At 40.7% G+C, this 18,801-nt stretch overlaps 2 protein-coding genes across 2 annotated transcripts; one reads left to right on the top strand and one right to left on the bottom strand.

Moving 5' to 3' along the window:
- Window positions 1-192: 192 nt before the first annotated feature.
- si:dkey-20d21.12 (uncharacterized protein LOC556245 homolog) lies at window positions 193-6,612 on the bottom strand. The gene is made up of 4 exons (XM_061736613.1): window positions 6,155-6,612; window positions 1,163-1,304; window positions 861-1,079; window positions 193-662 (listed from the first exon to the last, which is right to left on the bottom strand). Exons 2-4 carry the CDS (start codon window positions 1,296-1,298, stop codon window positions 526-528), a joined length of 492 nt encoding a protein of 163 aa, XP_061592597.1. The 5' UTR covers window positions 1,299-1,304; window positions 6,155-6,612; the 3' UTR covers window positions 193-525.
- A 1,718-nt stretch (window positions 6,613-8,330) lies between these two features.
- Window positions 8,331-18,592, top strand: amt (aminomethyltransferase). The gene is made up of 9 exons (XM_061736610.1): window positions 8,331-8,549; window positions 10,535-10,702; window positions 10,802-10,882; window positions 12,932-13,063; window positions 13,135-13,213; window positions 13,394-13,539; window positions 16,446-16,626; window positions 16,704-16,859; window positions 17,473-18,592. The coding sequence occupies exons 1-9, from the start codon at window positions 8,433-8,435 to the stop codon at window positions 17,646-17,648; spliced, it is 1,236 nt and encodes a 411-aa protein (XP_061592594.1). The 5' UTR covers window positions 8,331-8,432; the 3' UTR covers window positions 17,649-18,592.
- Window positions 18,593-18,801: the final 209 nt, after the last annotated feature.

Genomic DNA, 18,801 nt, shown 5'->3' with positions numbered 1-18,801 from the left:
ATATATATATATATAAATAAATCAGCTTTGTTTGTATTATTTGTATTATTTTTCTTTATTTTCTAGCTGCATTTGTTGGGGTGTTTTGTCGGAGTCAACAACACACCTGAACTGCTGAACACAATAAATTCTGCCTGAAAATCTTTCAAAACCAATATACATTTTTAGTTCATAAAACAAACAAATCCACTCTTGTCAAAGCAATATTTATCATTTTTATTTTGCTATGTTAACACTTTATCACAGTTTAATTGCATATATGGGTACACAGTAATACTACACACCACTTCATGAAATATGAAGTAAACAATATTATATCCTTAAAGTCCGTGGCTAAAAATCAGACAAAATGGAAATCTGACAATGACATGAAACACAAATGACATTCAGAGACAATTTGGACGAATGCCTTTAGGAAAACCCGTCATGAGACATCACTTCTCAAGTTTTTCGCTCCCTGTGTGACACAAATACGTGCCGGTGGAGAACATGCGTACGACGTCTGGTGTTTTCCTGGTGTCGCCCTCACGTCCCTCCTCTCACGGCTGTCAGGTTTCGTCTCAGGGCCTGCAGTTCTTGGACCAGCAGCGACAGCTCCGAGGCCGCCTCCTCCTTCTCCTTCATGGCCTCGCTAAGCATCTGGATGGCGCCGCCCTGCCTGACTGCAGGAGGCACAGACACAACGGTTTCTCACATCAACACAAACCACACAGCTGCAGAAGTCTGCTGTGTTTATGTTTCTGTTTGCTTTGAGGCAATATCATCTTAGCTTGGATTTATTAGAAGAATAAACTACTTTTGAGAAAAAGAAAACAGGGAATAACAAAATATCGTGGAAAACACAAGTTTTTAAATCTCACCTAGGAAGTAAAAGATGAGCAGCACTGTGAGCAGAAGCAGCGTAATAATAGCACAGCCCATGGCGTAAGCGCGGGATGAACTCGGTGTCAACATATCCTGCAGACGGCTCTGCAGTTTGCTGCTGAGCGGCTGGCCTCTTTGATTGACACGTGTTGCACCGTGAGTGTATAAGTTCCCATTCAGGGAGGGTGTGTACGCAGGACGAGGAGGCCTCGCACCTGAGATGATTGACAGCAGAGTCAGTCAGTTTAGGCACGTCTGTGGACGGTACGTGAACGTTCAGGGCCGTGTTTGTGCGTACCTTTCTGACTGTGTTCACCGTGTATTCGATGGAGGTCGTTGATGGAGTCAACAGAATGAAGCTCGATCTCCGTGAGGTCTTTGTCGCTGACTCTGTAGAACTGAGGAGTAGTCTGGGTCGACGAAGCCCTCGACATCGCTTCCTGTTTAGATAAGAGTAAAGATCCAGAGATTGGTGCTGGCTGACAGAAGAGATTTGTTTATTTAAAAGGATCCCCATTAACTGACGCCAAAACGAAAGCTAGTCTTCCAGGGGTCCTGGGGACAATAAAATACAAAATCAAACATACAATCTCAATTCATAAAGTACATTTAAAATAAAATTACAAATAAGAAATAAAGAAAAATATCATACAAATCATATAGAATTTGATGTATTGACCTCACTCAATGATATGTTATGATGTTAAGGTGATGACAACAGATAGGTTCTTTATGGGCAGGAATATGTGCCACTAGAAACTGAATTTGAATAATTTTTTATATTTGAATTTGAATTGCTCAACTTAAATAATGCATTAAAAAACTAAATCTGAATCACATAATTTGAATTTGTATTGTTTAATTTGAATCATTGCATTGAAAAACTGAATCTACATTCAGTTCTCACAAATTTTTCTACAAAACGGCAAGATATAAATTTACACTTTTTACACAGAATGGAGAAAACACAATAGGTTTCGAAATATCCAGCTCCCATTGGTCGTTTATATCGTTGAAAGAAAATAGAGGTTATAGTAGGCTATGTGAAAAGGAGTTCTTTGTATGCACTCGATTGCTCTTCCTCCGGAAGACTCGGATGTCTGGCACAGTAAAATTGAAATTGAATTGCAAGAACTGAATTTAAATTGTGAGAACTGAATGTAGATTCAGTTTTTCAATGCAATGATTCAAATTAAACAATACAAATTCAAATTATGTGATTCAGATTCAGTTTTTTAATGCAATTATTCAAGCTGAGCAATTCAAATTCAAATATAAATTATTCAAATTCAGTTTCTACTGGCACATATTTCTGCCCATAGTTCTTAGTCTTGCTTTCAAAACAGCCTTTCTTTTGATGTCACGAATCTCACCTGGAAGGGTGTTCCAATATGCAACTGATCTATAATAGATACGGTGTGGGTACCAGATGTGCCCTGGACCAACTCACCCCAGCCTCTCTTATTCTTGAGGTGAGTAATCGCAGCCTCTACACTGTACAGATTCCAATAATTTGACTTGACTATGATTGAATGCTTCAAAGCCACAGACTATCGAAGAATAAGTGGACGAACCCCTGTGACATCACCTATGGGTTTTCTAAAAAAATTCTGCATGGTGCCATATTGGTAAGAACTGATGCCAACCAACTCTGGTTAATCCAAAAATGGGCAGAATAAACAGGTCCAGTTGCTGTTAAGTGCTTCAAGAGCTGAAACCAGGGCTGGTGGAACACTGGGAAGACAAGCTGTCACTTGGCCCACGGTTTGCAGGCCTACTGTAGGTCGTTCACGGTTTCTGTGGCTCAACGTATCCTTCACTAGTCCATGTCTTCATTTTAACGCAAGGTTCAATGGAGATTGTAAGAGAGTTTCTAAGATGGTAAAAAAAACTTGTTTCAAGAAAATTAGGCGATTTCAAACAGGGTTGCTAGTTTGAAGAATTCTAGTCAAGAACATTTTCTTACCCCACTGGCAGAGACTTTGACCTAAAATAGAACAATTTTGACTAGACATAGGAAATCTGGCCTATTCCTGAAGGGGTCTAGCAGTGTAGTAACTTAAGAGTGTTATTTCCAAGGATTATATCAAGATATTTTGACAGATTTATGTGAAAAGATGGAATAAATGTATTCTTGGGGGTGAACTTTAATAATAAATTGACTGGACTGGATCAGAAATGCTGAAGCTGTCAACAAGAAGGGCTAAAGCCGACTGTTTGTCCTAAGGAGGTTGAGGTCCTGAGGGAGGAGCTGGACACCCTGACAACCGTGGCAGAGAGGAGGATACTGTCCAGGCTTCAGTCCATATTGGACAATGTCACACACCCTCTCTACGACACACTGGGAGCACCTTCAACAGAAGACTCATCTCACCCAGACGCCCGTGGCCAACAAACTTCATAACACCTCCCTGAGGGATTCAGACACCACCCCTCTGTAATTTGGATCTAAGACACGGAAAATCATTCTTTCACCCTCTGTACATTTTTGTTCGCATTCATATTTTATTCTCAATATACAGTATGTTGTATGTATATATGGAGTTTATAACGAAAATAATCCCCCCCTGGGATTATTAAAATAGGCAGAAGAGGGTTAAAGGGGAGTTCTGGGTTAAAAATCTCAAATTCTCCAAAACAAAACATTCCTCTCCTGAAACGCTTTGTTAACAATGAGCACTACGCATTTGTGTAGAGGTTGCATCGCAGAGGTATTGGGAAACACTTTTACAATCAATGAATAATTAACGCTGCCTCTACCGACCAATAAACTGCCTCAACAATATGTAAAGGGTGCTCTTTGTTTTCTTATTGGTCGCAAACACTAATGCTTGAATTATGACGGTTGCCCCAGCAACCACTAAAAACCCTTACTTGAATGGCCAATGTCTTCGGTTAAGTGGAGGGAAAGTCACATATCATGAAAATATTACAATTTTGAAACCAACAAACCATAGCTGGGGGCCGTTTAAAACTCACCAAGTATTTATTATCGTTCCCTGATGGTACAAGGGATTTCCTAAATTGTTACAGTATTCAACACAACGTTGAGCGATGTGGAAAATACCAACTTCTGTTTTCTTCTGGGTCCAAATGTGGTTTAACTATGTACATTTGATATCTGGGTTTTGTTAGCATGCACTAGCAAGCATGTTGCTAGATTACTGCTTTGAGTTCTCGATCTTGTCACCAATTAGGTTTAGGTTTCGCTATTGCTTCTATATTTATTTATCTATTTATTTTGAAGCTTGAGACCAAAAATCTGGCTCAAGATACATTTTCTATGACAGGAAAGATTAAGAAAGAGAATTGTTAAAGTGCCCACCAGCAGACTGATTGAGGGGAATTCAGCTCATGACTCCACTTGTAGGATTTTGTGTCTAAAATATATTTACTTACATTTTAAGGAAGAAGTTGACCCATTTTGCACGTGCAAAGAATATAAGGTTAGGTATGTCAGAAGGGTGGCATTTAGCAAAACATTTAAAAGTAAGAGTAAGTATATCTAGTTGAATTTAACAAAACGGATTTAAAAAGTTAAATTAGCTGAGTGGTCACTTTGTTACTCTTGCGAGAGCAGCTTTGTTGGAACTCGGGGTTGTTGAGGTTTCTCTGAGTTTCCAGGTTGGAAATCCAACTTCAGGGCGGTTTCTAGTTGAAGCTTCCAACTTGGAACACTGACATTTTGATTATGCTGTCCATTTGTAACGTGGCGTAAACCAACCTTTACATGAGGTCCAGGTTCTTAAGTGGACCCGCCCAGCATGCACCAGGGCTTTTTTAATGTCTATTATGATATTATGATTATCATACTATGTGTCACGATGTGGTAGAGTTGGACCCAGATGCAGGAGTTCCAAAAAAGGTGATTTATTGTGCCAAATTGAGCTTACCAAAAACCTGACAGGACACATGGAGGATCAAACAGTACAGACCAGCAGGGATTCGGAAAGACAAGGGTTGACGAGACACAGGTGCACATGATCAGGGAAGATGGGAACAAGGGAAGTCAAGAAACAAAGACACAGGTTTCAAAATAAAACAGGAACTACTATGCCTCCAGTAAAGAGGCAGCTACAAATGTTACATATATTCAAACAGCATGTGAAATGTAATCATTACATTGTAATGTAATGGCAATGTCTTAATCCTGAACTGTTATATATTGTAAATGGCATTTAGCGTGGTAACATTTACCATCAGGCTGGTCTGACTAAAGACTTGCCAATTGTGCATCTCAGAACTTTATTCATTTGAAAACAAGACAGATATGAGAGATTTGGGACCTGAAAACCCTAGATTTCTGTAAGATACACCAGTCACACTAGTATTTATTTGGTTTTGATGCTGTCATTTAATGCCGACATTTATCTCTATCCAGAACTGAAACTGTTTTTCTCCATGATCTCATACTGTCGATGAAAGGCTGCTTGCCCAGTCGACACTGGTCATCTTAAGGGGCATCACATAATCTGCTGCTCATCTTACATGATGTCTTGATCAGGGTAAATCCCCCCTCGTCAGACCCTCTGAAATCACTCCAGAGTCCAAACGTCCTGCTTCCCAGCAAGGCTTTTGTTTTTTTCATTAACTTCACTGATAAGTGATATTCTTAAGGAAACTGGCGGTACTCCCTACGTCATTCAAGATTAAGATTAGATTAATTAATTACTTGTTGTTAGTTTAAACATTTCTGAAGTTCTTTTCCAATGAGTGATTCTTACGAAACTGTCTTGTAAGATCCAGTTAGAGGTTTCTTTCTGTGGCCAGGCCGTTTATTGGATAGTTTAGGAGGGCAGCTGTGCAGAATGAATGATTTTAATATCTTGCAACTGATAGGTACAAAATACATTTTTAGCTTCCATTTTGCTGTTTAGAAAGATGAACAGAAATTGAGATGACAATTCACAGTATATTGCAATTTTTAAATTAAAACATGCATTCATTGTAGGGATCTACTGCTTCTTTACTGAAAGATCATCTTGGTCTACTTGATGACAGAACACCTATGGGTAGCTGATTTATCAGAGCTATTAATAGAGCTGGTTATCAAACCCATAAAGGTACAATGCAGCTGGAATTTGACCCAAGGACCAAAGGACAGAGTTGCAGCCTAACCTAATAACTAACAGAATGAAGAATAGATTATTTACTCTCTGGATCTGCCTGACTCCCTCAATTACCACCTACCTGACTGCAATCAAACTCATAACAAGAGACTAATGGCCATACCATACACGTATGTGGAGGACTGGATGTAACTAGATAAAGAAAGTGTTGCTCCACCTACCTTCACTGGAGGTAAAAGCTGTGTTAGATATAATGAAGCTGATTATTTTGGTTGTTGGTGTCTCCCTTTGTTCACGTCTCACATGGAAACAGACACGTCTGCACCAACAAGCTGAATCATAAATCCAAATATATCCTCCGGAGGCCACTCACACCAAGTAGTCCAATATCATCCCAGTAGTCAAATATGCGGTTCCTATAAAATCCTTGATGTTTAGAGAGCATAAAAAGAAAAAGTACATGTTTTGGTGTTGGGGTCCTTCTCCTCCTGAGTCACTGAGCAGCTGTGAGAAACCCCCGATGCCAATCCCATCCACTGCTGACTATGTTTGTGCCGAAATATTCCGGTGTAGACCCCTCCAGCTGCCCCATAAGAGAGGCAGAGAACGCTAAAGACACAGAAAGACCAGAAGTCTTCTCAGACTTGTTACCCTCCCCTCCTAACATGAACATACACATGGCCCGCAGGGCCGAGAATAGCAGCAGACAGGGAGTTATTATTAGTCGCTCCGGCCAAAGGATGACTCAATGACCTGGGTGGAAGGCATAATAGGGTACACAGGGATAAATGCCAACACTCCCATCAACAAATCAGAGGGGCAACTTTATCTGGTTAAAAAAAACTGCTTTCAAAGTTTTGCAGAAACAATAGATGTGTGTGTGTAATTAACTTGAATACTAGTGAGGGACATATATTAAGAGAGATAAGGATTACTCTGTGTAGTACAACATGAATAACAACATACTGCGACGCCTAATGCCTTTCAAAGAATGAAAATGTTCAGTGTATGAGTTCAGTGTACGGGTGAGCTGCTCTCACACAGGAATTTAATATCCTTCATGTTTCTTTCACTCTTGTGCATTTGAATGAAGCCAACAAGTGTTCACAGGAATTTAGTTCTGCCACGGCCTGATGTTATATTTTTGCAGTAATCAAGTATTTAATTGTTTTTTTTCCTTTTCTTTCTTTCTTTTCTTTAAGCAATAGTATATATTTAAGCAAAAGTATATATATATACCTGTATATATATATAAAACGTTTTTTGCCATTGTTTTGAGTCCATCTGAGGTTATTTTTTATATCTTTTAGGTCCATTTAGTGTCTTTTTAAGGCAATCCAACAAGTCCAACGAGTCTTTTGGCCCATGAAAAACTCCAGGTAAAACTGCAAGCCCTGGCAGTGAGTCCAAGAAAGCGGCCCAAAAAAATGGAAGACAAATTGTATTCTTTTTTTAAGGGTTACTCCGAGGACCGGAGTCCGAGACCCCTAAATTACATGTTTCACCATGTTCATCTAATGTGTGACACAAAACGAATCAGTTGTTTACGGGGCCAAGATATTAACTATAATCCAAATAATTATTGCGTCACTATTTGTCTTGACTGTGGTTTGCATTTACCAATAAGTAACATGGCTTTATAAGATTCTTAGGCATCACTGGCCCTGTTGTAACATGTCCTCCGGAGAACAGCTAATAATATGTGTATGTATGCATGTGTATATATATATATATATATATATATATATATATATATATATATATATATATATATATATATATATATATATATATATATATATATATATATATATATATATGTATATATATATATATATATGTGTGTGTGTGTGTGTGTGTGTGTGTGTGTGTGTATGTGTGAATATGTGTGTAAGTAGATATATACGTACATAGATATAGAGCAGATGCAGTTAATAGAGACAGTATAGTGTAAATAAGTATATTTATATAAATATTTATATGGGCATGTGTGTACAAATATATAGAAATATTCAACTATGTGTATGTATGTATGTATGTATAGGTATGTGTGTGAGTATAATTACAGTATATAATAATAAGAATAATACTGTTATTTAGCAGTGTGAGTTTTTTATAAATACGGGTTAAATGATAATCATTAGTGAATGGGGGTAGGATAACATAAGTTTACACTTCTTCCTACTCCTTTTTGCACATGTAAATTAAGATATCAAGTGTTAAAGTATGAAATTATTTGTTTTCTTGTTTTGTTTTCTTCGCTCCTCTTGAATTGTTGTTTTTTTACATGCACAAAATAAATCAAATCAAATCAAACAGTATGATGCGCCGAAGGACTTACCAACTACATTTCCCACAAGCCCTTGCTCCTTCATTAATTCATTGCGCCCCATGTGAAGCAGGATTTCCACAGTGTGGACTTGAAAAGAGTTTGGGAGCAGAGCGGAAGTGACTCTCCGTGAGGAATAACCTAAGTGTGTGTGTGTCGGCTGGACGGTGATGTGGTCTCGGTGCTTGACGAGGGTCCGGGTCCCGGGACTCGGACCTGCGGCTCCCCGGGGAGGTTTGCAGCGGGTCCCCGGGAGGAGGGAGCAGACACGGGCTGCCAGCGGAGAGGTAGGAGCTGCATGGTGACCAATCCGCTCAAAATGCTGTCAAACTGCCCTGGAAGCAGATTAATGACAGTCATCTGACTTTAGAATGAGGAGTTCTTGTTCATTACTGTAAGCTGGGAAAACAACACTTTCATTTTACTTTCTCCACCTCATCTTTGATTCAGCTTGGCAGTCAGCTTTACGTTTTAGGCACATGTTATTCATCTTTAATAGTAGATCATTAACTAAGCATTGTGGCAGTTTTTCCCTACAGTCCTATGTGAAATTTCCCAGTCAGCCAATGTAGTTTGGCGGCCAAACTACCAAACTTTGTCCCCATGATGGCCCTCATCCCTCAGACCAGAGGTCAAGCCCAAGTAAAAGTCATGCAAGACTCATTGAAAATCAATCAATCAATCAATCAATCAATCAATCAATCAATCAATCAATCAATCTAGTTTTATTTGTATAGTACCTTTCATCCAGGTACATGAAATACAAAGTGCTTAACATTTTGACTGAAAAATAAGCACAATAAAAACAAAAATAAAAAATAAAAACTGGGAGACCAATGCACACTGACATACATAGTTAATTCAAATGAAATGATAATAAAAGTTCAAGAATTAAGGCAAAAAAAGAATCAGTCCACAACAATAAAATATAATAATAATAAAAACATTACAAGGAATATATAAATAAATAAAACAAATACCTCTAAAAAATGTTAAAGAGAATAAAACTATAAAATTTGATGCTACATAAAAGCCAGACCAAAGAGATGAGTTTTTAGTCTACGTTTAAAAATGTCCACATTTCCAGCTCCTCTCAGATCCTCCGGCAGGCTGTTCCACAGTTTTGGAGCATAGTGGCTAAAAGCAGCATCACCAAATGTTTTAGCTAAAAAGGAAGAGCCAGAGGATCCAAATATTCTCCCATTTCCCGGTGGCTTAAAGACACCATGTATTTTCACAAATGGCAACCCTTTATTTCTTATTTTACAAATTTAGAGGTACTGCCCAACTGAGTGTTGTTCATTTTTCACAATTTAACTGTATTATTTCCTATTCTATTTGCTTTTTATTTGAAGTTTTCATGTGTGTGTATGTATGTACATACTATGTATGTATATTTTTGGTGTACTATATGTACATATCCATATACCGGTATGTATATGTTTTAACAAGAAAAATGCAAATTGTAATTCAGCGGCTAGAATTGTCTCATGTTCTTTTTCAATAAAAGCATTATTAAATAAAAAAAAAAGAAAATGATCCAAGCACACTGGCCTACATCTGGGTGCCGAAAGTGATGTGTGCAGACCAACCTGAGCTGGCTTGACCCAGCTTACTTGTTCCGTATTACTTTAATTGCATTTTTTAAATCACATGTATACGTTTACTTCCCTCCAGAGAAGCTCAGGATGAATCCAACCGTCAGTGTTGCTGTATTTTGATAGTAACACATGAGTGCGTCGCAGCAGCAGTCAGTTCAAGCAGACATAATGTCCATCTGTGCCAGCGGACTGACGCTCTGCCTCCGTCGGCCTGCTTCACTTCACCGAGCTGCAGGGTGATTTTATTAAAACCACGAGTGACTGACTCTTCAGTACTATCAGCGTGCGCTGCTCTCCACGCGCTGATAAGTCCTCTCTCCCCAGCTGGTTCAAAGGTTGCAACTGGAGGTTAAAAAGAACAGAGAAAAAGCTCCAGACAGAGTTGTGTCTTTATCACAGTGCAGTCAGTGATTTTTCTGTTTGTCGGCGTGATTCAGAAAACACTTCCATGAACGTTTCGTTTGCAAATGAATGTTACTTTTGTGTGGAATGCGGTACAATATTTTGGTGATCACATAAAGAAAAATCTGTTGTACCAGTTTCAGTGACATGTAAGAAACAAAACCACATGAAATCAAAATTCTCTGTATTTACTCGCAGCTGTGTGTCCTGTACTCCAAGTGGGTTTTTATTTTTTCTCCAACCTCAGCCTCATGTTTTCTGTCCTCCAGGCTGACCTGATGAAGACTCCACTCTTTGACTTCCACCGGGCCCAGGGGGGGAAGATGGTGGACTTTGCAGGGTGGAGCATGCCGGTCCAGTACAAAGACAGCCACATCGCCTCGCACATGCACACCAGAGAGCACTGCTCCATCTTTGATGTCAGCCACATGCTGCAGGTGAGCTGTAAGCTTGTGTACCCTGCATTCACTGCACTGTAAATGCGTTCACATGCTGCCGGCGTGTTTAACTGTGTCCTTTGTGTTTTTCTGTGTCAGACCAAAGTCCACGGCAAGGACAGAGTGACGTTCATGGAGTCTCTGGTGGTTGCAGACATTGCTGAGCTCAAGGACAACCAGGTAGGTTGTGTGATTGTGGCAAGAAATCCCCCAGATGATCTACAACTGCTGGATGCCCCCATACTTACTCTATTGCATCCGTTCAAAATATATCTGTAAACCTACATAGTACATTACAGCAGTCCTTAAAGTTTGTGAATCCTTCTGAGTTGTCTAGAAGTATGCATAAATGTGGCTTAAAGTATCATCTGGTTTTCCTACCAATTAAACAAATGCTTTTAAAAAAGGGAAAAAAAAGGGGGTACCTTTTTAATTATTGAGCCCTCTCAGAAGGCACCTCAGAAATCATATGACTACAGAAGCTGCAACAATGTTCATGTTTTCTCTCATAATATCCCTATACAAACAAGCTCTCAAAATCCTGGATAAAAAATCAAGATCCTTCCATCATTGCACAATTCTCAATAAATATAGGTTTCTGAGCTGGAACAATCTTGTAACTTTCAAAAACTGCTGCCTCATGTACAAAATCCGTCACAGGTTAGCTCCGCCACCGCTCTGTAGCCTTATGAAGTTTAGATCACCCGCAACAAGTGTCACCAGAGGGGCTGCTAGAGGTGATTGTGAGATCCCATTTAGGAAAACAGTATTTGGTCAATCAGTTTTTACCTACAGGGCAGCAAATGAGTGGAATACAATCCCTCAAAACATAGGAGAGTCCATCTCATACAGCTCATTTAAAAAAAGTTTTAAGAAATGGCTAATCGACAGCCAAATTTGTCAACACTAGTCCCTGATTTACCTGTAGTGCAGGGTCTATATGCTTGTGGCTGGTGTGAAATGTATTGTTTGTTGATATGAATACTGGCCTTGTTTGGTTGGGGGGTGTATATACACTCCTGTGTTGCTGAGGGGGAATGAGAGCGTGTCACTGCTAGTGGATCGGATAGTGTGTGTGGGAGGGGAGGAGGAGTTATGTGTAATGTTGCTTTCTAAATATTGTAACTATGACATGTCTTTGTTTTTACTGTAATTTTTTTGCCTTTACTACTACGGCTTGTGTTCCTTCTGACAGGGGGACTGCCAATGGAAATTAGCCTTTTGGCTACAATTGGGTGCATTTATATATGTTTTTAATGTTCATTAATGTACAATGTCCCTCTATAACAAATAAAAATAAATGAAAAAAATGAAGAAAAAAAAATGAAATGAAGCCAAAGGTGTCCTTGGATAGGACACTGAACCCCACGTTGCCCCCATTACAAAACGAAAGCCCCACGACAGAGGGGGGGGTCACACCCAGTGCTGCCGCAGGGCAGGTCCCAAACCCGGATAAACGGGAGGGATGTGTCGGGAAGAGCACCTGTAGGTGCCATGTGCTAAATATTTATGTTTATGTTGGCATCAGCTGTCAGTTTGACACCTATCATGCATGTCACAGGGGGGTGTGGTCAAGGCGTAGTTATCTGAGTAATTGAATGAATGGGCATATATTCACCTGTTCACCGCGGCGGCTGCATGGAGAGCTGGTGAGAAGGGAGAGTGTAATTTTTTGTTGACCGCTTGAATATATACGGACAGAGAGTGAATATCTTGCCTTGCCTTGCTTTTGACTGTTTTTTCGGCGTTGGAGGAGAATAAATGCGGACACGGTTGAATAACACGGAAATGTCTTATCGTTTGTGTAGCGAGTCAGCAGTACCATGCTCCCTCACTTAGCCTCTCAATGATGGAGTCACTACAGCACCCAACGTAAAACCTGCGTCCAATCAGTACGGGGAACACGACGATCCCCCGTGGCGATCTGTAAAGGGAAAAGCTGAAAAAAGTTGCTTTTACTCACTGAGGGAAATGTTTAAACAATTATTATCCGTGACTGACAAAGCTGAGGTCTCTTGCTGCCACTATCTGCAGTGACAACTTTGTGCAACAATAAATGCTGCTAAACATTTCTGATAAAACACCACTCACTTGGCTAAAGTAACACCAGCATTCAGTGTGTTTATCATTTATTTTTCTCATCCTCTGGACGGCGTGCTCGCCGTCTATTTCTGTGTATCCCTTCCAGCCCTCGGGCTCTCATCCCTTTCTTCCTCTTCCTCATCACAGGGCACGTTGACCCTCTTCACCAACGAGAAAGGAGGGATCATGGATGACCTCATAGTGACAAGGACTGACCAGGGTTACCTTTACGTTGTCTCCAACGCGGGCTGTGCAGACAAGGACTCGACTCATATGAAGGTAAACCGGAGGAATGTGATTAGGAAGACCTGGAAGCAGCGGGAAGGTCTCTGATGTGTGTTTCTGTTCAGGCCAAACTAGCGGAGTTCAAAGCTGCAGGTCATGATGTGGATCTAGAGTTTCTTGATGAAGCGCTCATTGCTCTGCAAGGTAAAATATCCATTTTCTTTCCTTGTCTGTCTTCTTCCCATAACTGGATTCATTTTGTTATGGTCTCGAGTCTCACGGTACCGGATCATCTCCGCCTCTTGTAGGCTAAAAAATGTGACTTCTTGTGTTTATTTTATGTTGTGGATGATGTCGTTATTCAGTTGGTTTGTGTTTCGTCAGGTCCGACCATGTCTCGGGTTCTTCAGGAAGGTCTGAAGGATGACCTCAGCAAACTCACCTTCATGAGCTCTGCGCTGGCCACCGTCTTCGGTGTTCCTCACTGCCGGGTCACACGCTGTGGATACACCGGTGAGGACGGGGTGGAGGTGAGCGTCTCTGTTCCTCAGCCACAGTACACATGACACTTTTACACTAGTACTAACTCAGCCTGACTCGCCTCGCCTCGCTTTTGCACTTCCACTAGGGGTCGAGGCGGGTTGAGTAGATGCTTTTTCTGTAACTACTCTGCCGAGGTTCTAAGCGGCTGAGTCTGCCCTGCATCTGATGTCATCACACTACACGCCACTGATTGGTCGGGGGGCGGGGCCGTCAGGAGGCGGAAATCAGCGCGAGAGCGGCTCGCGGCTTCTTGTTCATTTTATTCGACAGGCAATGGCAGCGCAAAAGTCTGTTTCATGATCCAACTCTGAGGTGCAGATGTTCATAAACCTGGCGGCTGAGGAGAGAATTAAAAAGGGATCTAGGCGGGCGATAAGGAACGACCAGATCAACCAGGAACTCTGTCAATTCATAGCTGCTCGCCGCTACCAACTGACTTTTCAGCAGCGCTGAGACGAACAAAAAAAAAAAAAAAAGCATCACCGCTTGAAGCTTCTCTCACTCTCATGTTTTAACTTGATATCAAACGCCATGTTGGACGTGCACATCTTACACACTGTAAGATGTGCACGTAACAAATGCACAGCCTTGACAGTTTTTTTTTTCAAATTTAATTAATTAATTCATTTATTTTTCGGGGGAGAGTTTCTCATGGAGTTCTCATCCGTGGAGCAACAACAAGGAACACATTTGAGTCAACCTAATCCAACACTAAAGCTATGAGCATGCTCAAAGTTCTGAAACTAATAGTGTCAGTTTGGTTATTGTTCTAAGAAAGTAGATCTTAATCAGCCACAACTGGTAACGGCAGATGCAACCTTTTAAGAAAATTGGAAATTGGAGAAAGAAAGAAAATTGCCATTGCACATCTCTTCTGGAGATCCGTCTTCATTCCACCTCCAGCTGTGCATTCGCAAGGATCCAACAGTTCATTATTTACAGAGATATACACAATACCCAGACATTTTACTATCTGAAGATTGTGGATCTAAAATCCTTCCTCAACTTTGGGGTCCACAGTCGACCCACGGTGTATCCTGTGGGGGAAACACACAGCAGTGCTGGTGTTTGTGCTTCTGCTGTGGCTGCAGGAGGGACATGCAGGCTGCACATGGAGGGTTTGTTCAGGATTAATGGTGTCTTCGGTGCTGATAAATGCAGGCAGTGATTATTCATCATGCAGGACAATGGAGGAGGTGTCTGATTGGCTGCAATGTATTTTGCAGTAGGGTGATAACCTCAAATGCAGCGCTTGTATTTGCACAGTGCTTTTAAATGTTTCTCTTTCAGGCCTTTTCAAAACATTGTGAGCTTGATTATGTCTACAGTTTGAGTCTTATAGAATATAATTTATTTTTTTTTACATATCTTCAAATAGTCCTAGTTTCTGACTGGTTGCTGTTGTAGGAGTTAAAATCACATAAAACATAACAAATCTGCTAAATGATTTAAACATATTTCTATATTTATGGTGAATACACAGAAGTCTAGCCAGGCCTGATCACTGAGAAAGCTGTTTCCACTGGTACAAACTTTACCAAAACAATCACAACAGCTTTAAGTGATGACAAATACAAGAACCAATATTCAAAGCAACCAAAGTGGCTGCAGAATTGCTAATAACGACTTGAATCAACGAGTTTTTACTGCAAAACCAACATCAGTCATTCCTACTCCACTACACACCGTGTCTTTTGGTGATAATAGTCTGGTTGTCGCTTTGCCTACGTCACATCCTTCATTTCTAAGGTTTGTTTTTTGGTTATCCAATGACATCCAGCAGCAGTTTCCTCTTCATCTGTTGGTACTGCTCCCTGGAAACTCAACTCAAGTTGAACCCAGAGGAACCAGACTAATATCGAAAGCTGGGCATACACTGTGCGATATTTTAAATCGTTTAATTCAGCCCCATCTCAAACTGCACGACTAGATCGCTGAGTTCAAAAGTTCACACCCCACGAGTAATGGTCTCACACTGTATGTCCCGATGCTCTGATGCGACCCGTCTGCTCACACTATACATTCATAATCCTCACGTCGGACTTCTGTGTACTGGAACTGCAACGTCAAAAAGAAGTGGAAGAGGAGGAACCCCGAAGTGGGAGACACCAAAGATGCTCAGCAAAAACAAACACGCTGCCTTAAGCCTGAATTATGATTCTTCGTTAAATCGGCGGCGTAGGCTCTGCGTTGGTGTAACGCGGAACCATAAATCAGGCTTTAGCAATTTGTGGCATTCTGTGTGGTGATAAATGAAAAAAGATTAGACAACGTCGTGATTGGACAAGGAATTGGCTGGGCAGACGTGGGAAATGCGGTCTTTTTTTCTGCTATTAAAACATGATTTGTAATGTGAATTTGCAACACTTTAAAGTACAAATAATAGTTTTTGACGTGACATCAGAGATTGCGCGTGCTCTCTGCGAAAGGATGAGGCCAATCGGGTCGTAGCTGCTTCAACTGTGCGATTCCTTCACGAGGAGCGACCAGGATTTCAAACACGTTTGATTTTCTTGCGAGCGCACGATTCGTGATCGGGAGCTCGTCGTGAGGTGTTAATCTCTCGTTGTTACCCCACGTATACTGCACGAGGCACGACCAACGATTGGGTTGAAATCCGGCCCGATCCAAAAAATAGTTGCACGACTGGAAAATCGGTTCAAAACGAGTCGACAATCACACAGTGTATGCCCGGCTTTAGGGAATGGCTGACCAGATGAACCAGCCACGTTTTAAAGTAACACCTTAAAAGACCATTAAAAAGCCCCTCGTAATGTTGCTTTTACACCCACCACTCATCACATGAAAACCACTGACGGGTCCTCTTGTTACAACAGAGTAAAACATGCAGGTTCCAGGAGTATCAAGCTAATTCTCTGTCTGTGTTTGCCAGATATCCATTCCTCGGTCCAGAGTGGTCGAGCTGACGGAGAAGCTGCTGACCAACGCTGAGGTAAAGCTCGCCGGTCTGGGATCCAGGGACAGTCTTCGGCTGGAGGCGGGGCTTTGTCTCTACGGCAACGACATAGATGAGACCACCACGCCTGTGGAGGCCTCCCTCCTCTGGACGATAGGTGAGGCTGTCAACACATCATGGACGTAGTTTCTGTTTAACTTTGAACTTCATGCCAGCTTGTTCTGACCATCGCAGGAAAGCGCAGGCGTCAGACCAAAGATTTCCCTGGTGCTGACATCATCATACCTCAGATCAAAGCCAAGACGGCCAGAAAGAGAGTCGGCCTGGTGTCCACCGGCCCCCCGGTCAGACAGCACACACCCATCCTCGGCCCCGATGGAAAAGTTATAGGTAAGAAAGTAAACAGGCTGGAGCTGGAGACGGGGGAACCTTTGTGGGGGCTACTACTAGTACTACTACTACTGCTACTACTGCAGTCATTTAGCAAAGCTTTTATCCAAAGCTACTTACATCTGAGAGAACAACACAAGCAAGAAATTACATAGGAGGGTACAGCTGGATAAGTGCTGGTCAGACTGCTGTGAGTCCAGTTCGACACAGGTGCTGTCACGCTAGTGCTAGAATATATATATATATATATATATATATATATATATATATATATATATATATATATATATATTTAGCTTGCTCTTAAAAGTAGTTACAGACCGTGCGGATCGGACAGAGTTTGGTAGGTCATTCCACAGGCTAACACCAGTGAAAGAAAAGAAACCAGACATCTTCATTGTCTGTGATAAAGTTAACAAAGTCAAACATGTCTACCTCCATATTTGTCCTTTTTAAAATATCAAACCCAATTAAAAATTGCCCCATTTAATTGTATTCGTAGATTTTAATTTCTTTCATAGATCCTAACCCATCTTTGAACATTTTCTGAGACTTTTATCAGACGTGACAGCATGAGGAGGTGGAAAAAAAACGTCTTTGTTGTTTTGTACAGGTGAAGTTACCAGCGGGTGCCCGTCTCCCTGCCTCAAAAAGAACGTTGCCATGGGTTACGTGGATGCAAAGTTCGCCAAGAATGGAACCGCCATCCATGTTGAAGTCAGGAAGAAGGCAGTGCCGGCCACCGTCAGCAAGATGCCATTTGTCCCCACCAACTACTACTCTGGATAGGAGACACACGCGAGTAGCTTCACCGTGGAGAGTCGCGTCTGATTCCTTACCAATGTCGCCACCTGCTGTTTGTTTGTAGCAATGCAAAAACCAGTACAATATGTACAAATCCTCATCTTTGAGGGAAGAAAATATCACCAAAATGCTAAAATGTCTATCGCACACTGAAGCATGTGTGCTGCACAGCTGGGATTAGTCATATTAAATGTAAAAGATCCATAGAAAATATGGTATCATTCGGGAACATGTTGGGAAGACTGAACAGAACAGAAAAGCACATTTTAATCCGTCGCTGTATACAGTCGGGCAGTATTGGTTGAGAGTGTCAGAGCTGCATTACCTTGGTTTCACCTGTGGATGGACATGATGTAAATCTGGTGCAGTTTACAGATGAGCTGCCTGGAATTAATTATAAGCAGCATTATTGCATTTTTGTGGGAGGTTTTTTACGTACACTACAAGTTGAGCTTAACCAGGTTGCAGTCAAATAAAAAAAGACTGCTTATGGATCTACTTAAGACTAATATTTGATTAACTCTTTAATGTAGATTATTGATTGTTTCTAATAGAATATATTAATGTCTAACTGTTGGACCAAATAATAAAAAAGTCCAAATGGATGTAAAATCTTTGCTTTTGTGCATCATACTGTATGTTCTCCAAGGTTGTCTTGTTACCGCTAAACCAAATTCACAGTGTTATTGTAAACAGTTCAAGTGTGATTACTGGGTCTGTTTCTTATCATTCCAACTCAAAACAAAATCCTTTTCTGATGTTTTATACCTAATTATGACATTTAAGTTTATGTGTTCATTTGATTTATACCTTGAAGGTGCATTACTACTGTATGTGAGAAGTTTAGACTTTCATGTTTTGCTGAATGTTTATGAGAACATTTTAAATAACATTTAGAAACTCTATTAATAAAGGATATTTCCTCATTACTTGCTTCTGACCTTTTTTTGTTTTTACAGAAACATGTGAGGGAAATGTCATTGTGATATTCTTAACATTAATGTGGTCTCTGAATCTGGTGGGAAACATGTTTCCAGGCAGGCTATGGCGGTCCCAGAATCAGGATGTATATTTTACATATTACATTTTTTCAGAAGTTCTTACCTGCAAATAAGGAAATTGGATGTGATCAATTTAG

This window comes from Cololabis saira, chromosome 12, assembly GCF_033807715.1.
Source record: "Cololabis saira isolate AMF1-May2022 chromosome 12, fColSai1.1, whole genome shotgun sequence".
Taxonomy (NCBI): domain Eukaryota; kingdom Metazoa; phylum Chordata; class Actinopteri; order Beloniformes; family Belonidae; genus Cololabis; species Cololabis saira.
The sequence above is the reverse complement of the archived record's forward strand: the minus strand, read 5'-3'. Positions and strand labels throughout refer to the sequence as shown.